This window comes from Vipera berus (assembly GCF_964194415.1).
Source record: "Vipera berus genome assembly, chromosome: Z".
Classification (NCBI taxonomy): Eukaryota; Metazoa; Chordata; class Lepidosauria; order Squamata; family Viperidae; genus Vipera; species Vipera berus.
Genome location: NC_138205.1, coordinates 59,914,404 through 59,926,788, shown reverse-complemented (window position 1 = coordinate 59,926,788; position 12,385 = coordinate 59,914,404). Strand labels below are relative to the sequence as shown.

Sequence of the window (12,385 nt, the reverse complement as noted above, 5' to 3'; positions counted from 1 at the left end):
TAACGTATCTTCCATGCTTATCTGCTTCAATTAAGTCCGCTGTTAAAGCACTTTTAACATAGACAACCACTCCGTTTTTCTTATTCATTGCAGAGGCGACAAATTGCGTGCCCAACCTTGAGTTCAATAAATACTTTTGGTCCATAGCCCTAATATGCGTTTCTTGCAAGCATATAACATCAATCTTAAATTGTTTTAAATATTGAAAAACTTTCTTTCTCTTCTGAGGCGAATTTAGTCCATTAACGTTCCAGGTTAGAAATTTAGTCGCCATACTTGTCATCCCGAAGCTGTTGGAGCACATCTTTTATAGCCCCTCTGTCTCCTTTGGGCCGTGCTCCTCCCACTGCCTCGCTGTAAGTACGCTTTGAAAATTCCATAAACTTCTGTTGGTCTTGTTCTTTTATTTGTTTTGCTCGTTTTAAAGCAGCACGCGTCACCCTCTGCTCTCCAGCATCAGCCAACGAAGTTATAATTTGATCCCCTCCAGCACCGTTCTCCTCTGTCTGTCCATCTTCAGCCTCTTGAGGTTTTCCTTCTCCAGATCCCTTTGCAGCTTCCAGAAGTGATAGTGGGGTTGCTTTTAAAACATTATTGTAGAAATCACGTGCCTGTGTCACAGTAACCAGACGGTATCTTTTACCTTCATGCATCACCACCAATCCAACTGGAATCTCCCATCTGAACCTTATATCACGTTGCTTAAGTTCCTGCACAAGAAATGCAAAGTCCTTCCTTCTCCTTAAAATCTTTGGAGGAATTTCCTTTAAAACCAAAACTTCTTGGTCAGCAACCACTACTTTAGTATCATAGGCGGCTTGAATAACTTCATCTCTAGTTTCTCTCTTTGCAAAATAAACCACCACATCTCTAGGCAGCTTTCTCTGTCTAGCAACCCATGAGTTTACACGAAAGACTTTATCCATGCATCCCTTTATTTCAGATGCTGGCTGACCCAATACTGCTTCCAGAGCCTCAGAAATCAGCTGCTTTAGGTCTTCTTTGGTATTTTCTTTTAAGCCTCTGATTCTAACAGCATACTGCATCTGATAATACTGAACAAGACTCAATTCTCTGTCCATTTTGTCTCTTAAATCTTCATTCTCCAGTACCTTTACTTCTAATATAGCATTCTTTTGAGTCAGATCTTCCACTTTTTCATCCAAACCTTGCACACATTCAGCCACACTTTCCACTGTAGACAAAATGTCTACCCTCATCGCACTGAATTTCTCTTCCATCTTCTCTTCTATCCTCTCCTCCAGTTTCTCCAATTTCTCCTCCACCTTTGCCAACTTATCACCCAGTGTTTCTAAGATTACCTGGGCGTGTTTTTCAAGAGCATCTTGTAAATCCTTCGATGTCAATGCAGCAGGAGGAAGCAAAGCTTGCAACGATGTCTGTTGCACCGGGGAAGTTCCAGCACTCCGAAGAGTTTTTGAGGGAGGTTTAGCCGCCATCTTTTTACTTTCACTTGTTGCGCACTTTCACTTTAAGTTTAAAAAGTCCATTAAGCTAGAGAGTAAAAATAAAAGTCCTCTTCACCTTGTCCTCCTGTACCGCTCTGCCTGCTCCTTTTTATTCCAGGGTCTTTCCTTCTGGCAGGGGTGGTCGCAAACGCCTGGCTCTGCTCCAAAAATTCCGGAGCAGAGACGCTGAACAGCTGGGAGCAACCCAGGCTACGGGGGAGTTCAATCCTTCAGCCGCCCAAGCTTTAAGCTCAGGCGGCCCCGGAGAACTCAACCCCTACCTGGGGCCTCACCCCCTCCTCTTCTCCCGGGGAGGGGGCTTCAAATCCACCCGAACAGCTGATCGGCGCTGTTTCGGGTGAAAACAACACAGCTGAACAGCGGGCAGCCCGAAACGGCTGTCTCCGGCGCCGCGCCGCCACCGGAAGTCCAGGATCTCCTCTTTAAAGGAGTGGATTAATCAATTGAAAAACATGTGGCCCGTAGTGTGTAATGCTTTGGCAGATGCCTGGGCAGCTTACAGAATCCAGGCTGACAAAAGAAGTGTAGAAAAGAACCCATACCACATTAGGAACTGAGTATACCTGTCCTCCCGGTTAGCGGCCCTATGTACATTGTGAAGCAATGTATGAAGATGTGCTATCCAGATCAAGGAGACTGCTAGTGGATGCATAAGAGATGCCAAAGGGATCAGGAAGGGTATACAAATGTGCAAGTGTGTGTGAGAACAACATAATAGGGAGGATGCATGCAACAGGCACCATGTGGGGGGTTGCAAGAGGTGCCAGGATCAGTTTTTTATGAATCCATGTTGACTACAGATTATAATCTTGTTCGCTTCTCGGTGTTCACAGATTTCTTGCTTGATTATCTTTTCCAAGATCTTCCTAGTTATTGATGCCGTGCTGATTAGTCTGTAATTTCCTGAATCTGTTTTTTTCCCTTTTTTAAATATGGAGACCACATCAACTCTTTTCCAGTCTTCAGGTAGTTCCCAGGTGATCTAAGAACTTTGAAAGACATGTTTCAGTGATTCTGAAATAACAGCTGCCAGTTTCTTCAGAACTCTAGGATGTAGTCTGTCAAGACCTGGTGATTTGAGTCCCTCTGTTGCTGACAGGTGTTCTCTTACCTTATTTTTGCATATTTTAATTTGCATTCCTAAATTGTCATTTATGGTTCTGTTTTTGGTAAGATGAGTAGTGTTTGGGTTTTTTTGCATGAAGACAGATGCAAAGAATGAATTAAACAGTTCTGCTTTCTTTCTACTGCCTGTTACTTCTTTGCCATCTTCTCCATTTAGTGGACTAATTGTTTCTTTGAGCTTTTTCTTGTTTTTTATATGTTGAAAGAAAGTTTTTTTTTATTGTTTTAGACATTTTGACAAGTTCAAACCCTTAGCTTTCCTAACTTCATCTTTGCAGGTTCAAGCTATTAGTTGATATTCTGCCTTACTTATGTGCTTCTCTTTCCATTTTTTGTACTTGTCCTTTTTTGTCTCAGTTGGTCTGAGAGTTCTTTGTGCAATCATGCTGGTTTTTTTCTTGTTTTCCTTTTTTGTTTTTTTAGTGGTATTGAACTGGACTGAGCTTTTATTAATAGTATTTTTCAGTTTCCGAAACATCTTGAGTTGATTTACCCTTTAAGATTTTCATCCATGGGGTCCTTCCTAAAAGCTCTTTTAAAGAATAAAACACTTGTTTGATTATGTTCTGTTGCTTGTGTTTGTTTTATATTGAATTCTAATATAACATGGTCACTCTTCCCTAAAGTTCTTGCAACTTCAGTCCCCTCTATCATTTCTTTGTTGGTTAGAATAAGCTTTCCCTCTAGTTGCCACCTCTACCTTTTGGGGGATGAAGTTGTTAGTTAGGTTGATCAGGAATCTGTTTGATCTCCCATTTATTGCAGAGTTTCTCTCCCAGTTCACGTCAGAGTAGTTAACATCCCCGATTACTACTGTGGTATGTTTTTTACATGTTAGTTAACTGGTTAACAAAAAGTTAACATATTTATTCTGCTTGGTTGGGTGGCTTCTAGTATATACCTATGGCAATGTCATTCTTTTTTCCTTTTATGTTGACCCAATGCATTCTAGAAGGCTTTTGTGCTTTGTTTGCATCTCAGTAGAGAGGAAGTGATCTCTAACATATGATATAATGCAACTCTAACTCCTCTTTTGTTAGATCTGTTTCTTTTAAATAGTTTGTATCCTTCTATCAGTACATTCCACTCATGACTTGCATCCCACAAAGTTTCTGTAATGGCAATTGTATCATACTTGCCCTTGTGTACTAATATTTTCAAGTTGACTAATATTTTCATGTTCCCTGAACTTTGAGTGTTAGGGTATAGGCATTTAAGTTCCTTGTGGCTGACGCTGGGCATACTTCCTACGTCTCCTACTTTGCATCTGAGTTTTTATTCTTTCTGTTTATCCATACCTCCTTATATGTTTGGTTATATAATGGTTTTGGCTTGGAATTAGGTTCTAAAAGTCATGAAGATTGGTCCCCTCCCCCTCAATTTTAGTTTAAAGCCTTACACACAATATATTGGAGGAAAATATATATTTATATATTTAATAAATAAATATATATCATTATTATATGAGGAAAAAATTCTTCCATATTTATATATTTAATTTCATATTTACTTTATTGATGACAAAACTGTAATAAAATATTGAACAGTGGGTAAAACAGTCAATTTTCTTAGTAAGCAAAGATAATTTATATATGCCTAACTTATGAACATAATTAAGAGGTAAGATTTATTAGTACTACTGTTTTACTAAGCTTTAATTGTTTAATTACTACTCATTTATTACTTTGAAATGTTCTTGTTTCTATGTGTACCATGCAATGTTTTCTCTTTCTTTTAGGAACATGGACTCCATTTAATCCGGCAACTGTAAGATCTATTTTATGTAAGTAATATTTGAACTCCATTTGTTTTATATTTAGATTGCACTTGTCTGAAGTGGGAACCAAAATGCTAACCTTTTCAGTTTTATTAATTTAAATAAATGCAGGTAATCTTAGACTTACAAGTGGATGTTTAATGGTTGATCAGAGTTATGACAGACTTGAAAAAAACTACTTACCACCTGTCCTCAAAGTTATGATTAGCATTTGGGCATTTGGACATTTGACAACCAACTTGCATGCCAGTTTCTGGCAAAAAATACCCACTAACCCCACATCCGTTTAGAAGAATGGATTTGCATAATGACAATGTGATTCACTTAATGATCATGAGATTCACTTTATGACCACAGCAATTTATTTTTACAGTTATTGTAAAAATGTGTAACATTGAGTTTGGTCACATGCTCCCCAACTTACAATTGCAATGGCTTGTAATCAAAATTCCAGATTCCATTGTGGCTGTAAATTGAGAACTACCTGAAAGTTTATTGTAACCACAGGTCCTATCAACTTTATTAATTGGTATTGGGATCTTTCAGGTAATCACTAGTGCAAATAGCATGTTTTTCTGCTTTTCAGAAAGCAATTTTTGAAACATTGGTTTATTCATCTTTTTCCAGAATGAGTAGTATTAATTGATACAAAGGAGCCTCTGCAGAAACCAGTCCTTTCATCAAAACGAAAGTAGCATTATACAGTCACAATAGAAGCTTTGCCCCTTTTATGTGTGTACAACAATTGCTTTTCTCTTTTCTTTTCTTGTTCTGTTTCATATTTTTTGTTCTAATTTATTAAATAAAAACAAAAAGGTGAATGGAGCTTGTTTTGTATACTGTTGCTTTCATCATTTGTCCCCTTGAATACCTCTTAAAGGGAGCATGTATAGAAACCTTGATTTCCCCCTGCATTAAAATTAGTAAAATATTTCCATCCTTCCATATTAATGCTTTGCATAATTATCAGATAGACTGGACTATAGATATAAGAAATTTCTGCTTATATCACTACCCAATTAGTAGTATTGCCAATTGCATCTCTGGGTTATATGTGTCAGAATCAACATGATGGTACATGGAGGATGACAATGTAAGTGTCCCTTTTTTCAACCTGTGTTGCCAATGTCATATGTAAAATGAGGCAGGGCTTGTATCCTTGCAAACTTTGACACATATAACCTGCAGATTCTGCTAAATTACAGTATTTGATAAAAGATAAATACAATGCTTACAATTTCAGGAACAAATCTAGCATACAAAAAGCTTCATAGTTTGCTGTGTATTTCTCCTATACTCATCTATTCCTAAAGTATGGTAACTAATGGAGGTCCTTACAATTGAAGAACTAATTGAATTGCTCTTTAAAATGGTTGAAACCAAACTTTTTTTCTCAAGTTCTGCGGAATCTATATTTTGCCCTGCATAGAAGCTGCTTTGGGGGGTTTTGTTTTGACATAAAAATGGGAAATAATTTCAGTACAATTAACTTTTTTAAAAATACTTTTACTTTCTAGTAATTAACTTAAACGTAATAAATTAAAAATGGTAAATTACAAATAGATTAATATTTAGATTAATTTACTATTTAAATTAATTAGGATTAATTATTTTTTCAGCTATGTTTGACAGAGAAAACAAAGGTGGTGTAAACTTCAATGAATTCACAGGAGTCTGGAAATATATCTCTGACTGGCAGAATGTTTTTCGCAGATATGATAGAGACAACTCTGGAATGATTGACAAACATGAATTAAAGCAAGCCCTAACAGGTTTTGGTAATTCATAGTAATTATTAAAATATTTATTTTTGGCAAATAGCTTTATGTAGCCTTTCTAGATGTATAGACTTCAACTTTCAGAATTTTCAGTAGTTGTCAATCAGAAGAATTCTAGGAGGATACACCTGGATACATCCTCCACAAACCAGGTTGGAATAGCTTGCCATTAGGTCTTTAAATTAATGTTTTTAAGCAATATATTGAATAGTGCAGCAATCACAAGTTATTTAGAACTTATTTCACAAAATCTTGCGATTGTGGAATCATAGTTGCAATATGATGCTGCCCTTGAAGAGGATCCAGAAACTTCATTTGGGGCAAAATGTAGCAGTGTGAGCAATTTTAAGTGTTTCTAGAAGAATACATGTTACACTTCTGCTCTTGTCACTATCTACATTTGTCACTGTTTCCTGATACAATTTAAGATGCTTATTTTGTCTATTAAAGCCCTCTGAGGCATGGAATTGAATTTTTTGGGGGACCACCTGTCTCTAATTACAAACGAAGCTGAGGAACATTATTTGAAGGGATTAAAATTTAAGATTATTAAAAATATGGGGAAGGGATATAGTTTATTCCAGAGATCCCCAACCTTTTGGGCACCAGGCACCAGTTATGTAGAGAGAGGTTTTCCCGTGGACCGAAGTGTATGTGGTTTTGTGTGCTGCCTGCATCTCGTGGATGGGGTTTTGCTTGTTTGTGAGGCCCAGTTGCTGACATGCCGTGGCCCAGTATTGGTCCACAGACCCCTGGTTTATTTAATCAAGGTTAAAATAGTTATGTAGTTATTTCTGGTAGCCCTTAACTTTGCTGCTTAGGAATGAATGAAGAGGATTTAATATTTAGTCAGTACTGTAATTAAGGGAGAGTTACGGGGGAAAAGAGTGCATCTCTCTGAGTTCTGCAAAGATTATCACATAGTCTATCCCCAAGGGAAATCAATAGGCAAATGTCAAGTAGAGCTTGATAACTTGAATGTCATCCAAGTGCCAAAGGACTGAGCATATGATACATTTCTTTAGTCTTCTCTGTGGAATAATTTATAAGATATTACGTATTAAATTAACTGATTACAGCTCAGTTTATGGAAGATTTGAGGTGGGGGATGTTTTAAAATGAAAAAGAATTACTATAAACGTATATGATACTTGATAGAAAATGTTAATGATATGGATGCTTGTTCACTAATTTTACAAAATATTTGAAGATTTTACAAATACACACATATGCATAGACAGGAAGGATGGAAGGTTGACTCAGCCTTCCATCCTTCCGAGGTAGGTAAAATGAGGACCCAGATTGTTGGGGGCAATTAAGCTGACTTTGTAATAATGCCACTTGGGGGTGTGTGTGAAAGCCCTAATAAGCAGGCATATACATAGAATGAAGGCTACTGCTAAGCTTGTAAGCCGCCCTGAGTCTTCGGAGAAGGGCGGGATATAAATGGAATTAAAATAAATAAATAAATAAATAATAAATAAGAGGGAGGGAGAGAAAAAGAGAAATCTGAAACAGCTTGTAAAGGTATCTTTACAATTTCAAAAACATGATTATATAATAAAAAGTAGGGAAGAGGAAAAAGCATATCCATTTTTAAAGGTATATTTTGGTCCAAATATCTAGATATAAAAGAGCGTAGTTTTAACAGTATGATTGGGTACATGAAATCTTTTCTGAAAAACATCCTCTCACACTTCACAGCCAAGTGTTCTGGTGTGACATTGGGGCTTGATGTTTGCTTCTCATATGAATGAAACTGTTTTGACAATAAAGTCACTCTTCTGAAGAGCTTACATTCATCTGAGGGAGAAAGGGGATAAATTTGAGTATAATTTTTAGTGAAGTATATTATATAAGCTTACAGAAATCATTACACATTAGAGATTGTTGAAGGCATTTCCCCTTAGGTGGAAACCTTACTCCATTTAGATTTCTAACTTAATAATACAGATTCTGTGAAATGCATTTCTTGATACAGTAGAATGACTTCCTGAGTACATACTACCATGTTTCCCCTGAAAGTAAGACCTATCCCAAAAATAAGCCCTAGTTTTGGGGCGAGGCGCATGCCTAAAAATCAAGCTTGGGCAGGAGTATTGGGATGGACCTGCCCAATACCCACTTACCATTACAGCCAGGCCTCCCATGAATCAACACCTGCCTCACCTCACCAGCCCACTTCTGCAGTACCCCCCAACCTGCATTTTGCTATCAGAGGCCTTCAGGAAATGCCTCTGCAGCTGAAAATGGAGTTCTGGATTCTTCCCCCCACCACCTGCATTTAGCCATTGGAGGCCTTCCGGACAGGTCTCTGCAGCCAAGAAAATCCGTAACTCAGTTCTCAGCTGCAGAGGCCTTTCCAGAAGGCATCTGACAGCAAAATACAGGCCAGGGGGCACTGCGCGCATCAATCCAGAGTTCCAGTCACAGCTGCAGAGGCATTTCCTTCGGCTGCAGAAGAAGTGGGCCAGCTGGTTGGAGCTGTCAGTGCCACTGCTGTGAGGTGAGACTGTGGAAAAGACACCCCCTGAAAATAAGACCTGGTGCCTCTTTTGGAGGCAAATAAATAAATTTTCAGGGAAACATGGTATTTGATGCTCAGGTTATTATGTCTTCCTATTTAAATAAAACATTATTTTCATTCTGTACACTCTTATAAATAATTATTTAAAAAACTGATTGAAGAGGTATTCAAACAACATAGCACTATTTAAAAAATACATAGTATATCAAGATGGTTTCCAACCACAATGATTGGAAACTGATCAAAGAGAGAAGCAACCTGGAATTAAGGAGAAACTTTCTGACAGTGAGGATAATTAACCAGTGGAACAACTTGCCTCCAGAAATTGTGGGCGCTCTATCACTGGAGATTTTTAAGAGGCTAGACAGTCACTTGTCTGACATGGTATAGGTTCTCCTAACTGAGCAAGGGGCTGGACTAGAAGACCTCCCAAGGTCCCTTCCAGCTCTATTCTATTCTGTTCTAAGATTTTGATTTTATTTAATTTTACCAATCCAGTAAACATTATTGTTTGTTTTCAGCCATAACTTTTGTTACAATAGCAATAAAGGTAAAGGTAAAGGTTCCCCCGCACATGTGTGCTAGTCGTTTCCGACTCTAGGGGCCGGTGCTCATCTCCGTTTCAAAGCCGAAGAGCCAGCGCTTGTCTGAGGACGTCTCCGTGGTCATGTGGCCGGCATGACTAGACGCCAAAGGCGCACGGAACGCTGTTACCTTCCCACCGTAGTGGTCCCTATTTTTCTACTTGCCTTTTTACGTGCTTTCGAACTGCTAGGTTGGCAGAAGCTGGGACGAGTAACAGGCGCTCACTCTGTTACGCGGCACTTGGGATTTGACCCGCCAAACTGCCGACCATCTGGTCGACAAGCTCAGCGTCCTAACCCGCTGAGCCACCGCGTCCCTACCACAATAGCAATAGCACTTATCAATAACACTTAGACTTATATACCACTTCATAATGCTTTACAGCCCTCTCTAAGCAGTTTACAGAGTCAGCATATTGCCCCCAACAATTCGTCTTCATTTTACCAACCTCGAAAGGATGGAAAGCTTAGTCAACCTTGAGCCGCTTGGAATCGAACTCCTGAAGTGAACAGTGATTTAGTCTGCAGTACTGCATTCTAACCACTGGGCCACTACGGTTCTTATTTGTGACACATCATAGTATGCTTTATGGGATAGCCTGATTTTTCATAAAATAAAAAGGTGTCAGCTAGCTCCAAAGGATCTGATTAAAACACATTGGTTCCATTGTTCTGTTATACCTGAAACTTCCTGGTTGTTGTTTTTTTATTTACTTACATGAATATCATTTATCTAGGTGGCTGCAATTATAGAATGTAATTATTTTAAATTTTGTTTCCAATTCTTAATAAGGATACCGACTGACTGACCAGTTCTACGATCTCTTGATTCAGAAATTTGATAGGCAAAGAAGAGGGCAAGTGGCTTTTGATGACTTCATTCAGTGCTGTGTTGTACTGCAGGTAATCATAGACTGCGGAATATAAAAAAGACAGATGAAGACAGATGAACAAATTGTTTCAAGTATGCAACATGAAAACAAGGATATGAAAGTTTGAATTCAAGTACAGCTTTATGTTGTGGACCATTGACTTTGCAGTTTTGTCCAGCCCTTTATCTGGATCCTGACTGCTACTTTCATTGTAAAAAACTGTAGAAAAAATATTCCCCTCCCCAATTTAGATTTCAGTATGTGCATCATATCTGTCTCATGGTTGTTATATGCATTTTCTATAATGGAACACAGGTATTTTATCTGCAGACAATTTGACATTAACTTTTTTCTTCCAGAAATGGACAGATGTCTTCAGACGCTATGATACTGATCAGGACGGCTGGATACAAGTGTCTTATGAACAATATCTTTCTATGGTTTTCACTGTTGTATGACAGTAAATATTGTATATGATTAAGGAATAGAACTTGCATACAGGTAGTCTCGATGTTCAACCACAATTGAGCCAAAATTTCTGTTGCTAGGCAAGGTAGTTATTAAGTGAATTCCCCATTTTTTTTGCCTTTTTTGCAATCACTGAGGTTAAGTGAATTCACCTCCCCCATTGACTTTTTTTGTCGGAAGCCAGTTGGGAAGGTTACAAATGACCATCACATGACAATGCAGCTGTCTTAAATACATGCCAAGTGCCCAGATTTTGTCTCATGACCATAGAGATGCTGCAGAAGTTGTAAGTTTGAAAAATGGACATGTCACTTTTTTCTGTGCAGCTATATCTACGAACAGTCACTAAACGAATGGTTGTAAGTCAAGGAACACCTGTAAAAGAAAAATAGTTTTTTTTTCTCCATACAGCACAATTAGTTTAGAAATACATTGCTTAAAGATTCTGTTTCTCATTGCTAAAGGTGCTATAGCTACAAGATTCTGCATTGTATCAGGTATATTTTATTGCTGTAAGTAATCTTTAAACACCAAGAGTAGAATTCTTGTTCAGATTTGCACACTATTGCATATATCTTTTTAAAATAGAAAACAGAAAATAAATGAAATTTTTATCCTGTGTCTTCACAGAAATAAGGGCCTTAAATATGCCAGATGTCAAGATAACTCATTAGTATTTTTCTCCCATTTAGATTAGGTTTCATCTGCTTGTACCATTTATCTTTTTTTAAAAAAAATAGTGTTACTCTTCTTCCTGGGATTTTTTAATTCTGGGTAAGCAGAATTTAAGAGAGTTATTACTAAAGCTGAATATTTCTTCTTTTTCCTTATTTTTGGGTGTAATTAAAATGTTTTCTGCCTTTACTCTCTGGCTTGGAGTTATAACTGGATATGAATACAGTTTTACCTTCAGTAGTTACTGTGCTTAGGATGCGCTGCCAGCCTAAATAATACCTTTCTGCACTAAGATCTATTCTACTCTGGAATGGTACATGGCCACAGAAGGGCTGCAGTTTCAACCATGTCTAATTTACTATTCCATGGAGTTTCTGCATCAGCCCATCTTTTGTATGGCAAGCAACCATTTACTTTATCTTAAATAAAAAGCAGAAAACTTACTGAAACAAATTTTATTCTTTTAAGTTTCATGGTAGAGTATTAGTCTTGATTTACATGGCAAATGAAAACCCTAAATAATTGAAATGATAGCCTCATTTTATATATATATATATATATATATATATATATATATATATATATATATATATGTGTGTGTGTGTGTGTGTGTGTGTGTGTGTATGTGTGTGTGTGTGTATGTGTGTGTATGTGTATATATATGTGTGTGTGTGTGTATGTGTGTGTATGTGTATATATATGTGTGTGTGTGTGTATATTTCCAATGGTGTTGGCTTAATGCCATTAAAACAAAATTACAAATAAAAAGAAGTAACTAGAACAGAGTTAAAAATGTGTCTTCCCCACTCTTCTCAATTATCATGTTAATCATAAATTTCAGAAATACTAAGCACTGTAATAAACTATTTTAAATTGGTTTCAAATACTGAACGAACTAAGTAGTCCTTGTTTAAGAATGCTAATTGGGACTGGAAACTGTTGTTAATCAACTGTGTTGAAAACCCATTTGACCACACCACCTAATAATAGTGACAACAGTTACTATCATTAAGTGAAGACCTCATGGGTCGTAAAATGAGGATCTCATGACTGCACTTGATGCAGATCCCCACTGACATTGCTTGTTGG

General features: G+C 37.5%; 1 protein-coding gene across 4 annotated transcripts in view; it reads left to right on the top strand.

Annotated features, from left to right (window-relative positions):
• The window catches only part of PDCD6 (programmed cell death 6), a 101,618-nt gene extending 89,764 nt beyond the window's left edge, over positions 1 to 11,854 (top strand). For 2 of the 4 annotated variants that reach the window (XM_081345352.1, XM_081345353.1), the window contains exons 4-7: positions 4,354 to 4,398; positions 6,012 to 6,170; positions 10,075 to 10,184; positions 10,513 to 11,854. In XM_081345352.1, coding sequence (XP_081201478.1) covers positions 4,354 to 4,398; positions 6,012 to 6,170; positions 10,075 to 10,184; positions 10,513 to 10,611 — 413 coding nt within the window. In that variant the 3' untranslated portion in view covers positions 10,612 to 11,854. The remainder of the gene's footprint in view (positions 1 to 4,353; positions 4,399 to 6,011; positions 6,171 to 10,074; positions 10,185 to 10,512) is intronic. The other 2 variants (XM_081345351.1, XM_081345350.1) reach the window with 2 other exon arrangements.
• Positions 11,855 to 12,385: the final 531 nt, after the last annotated feature.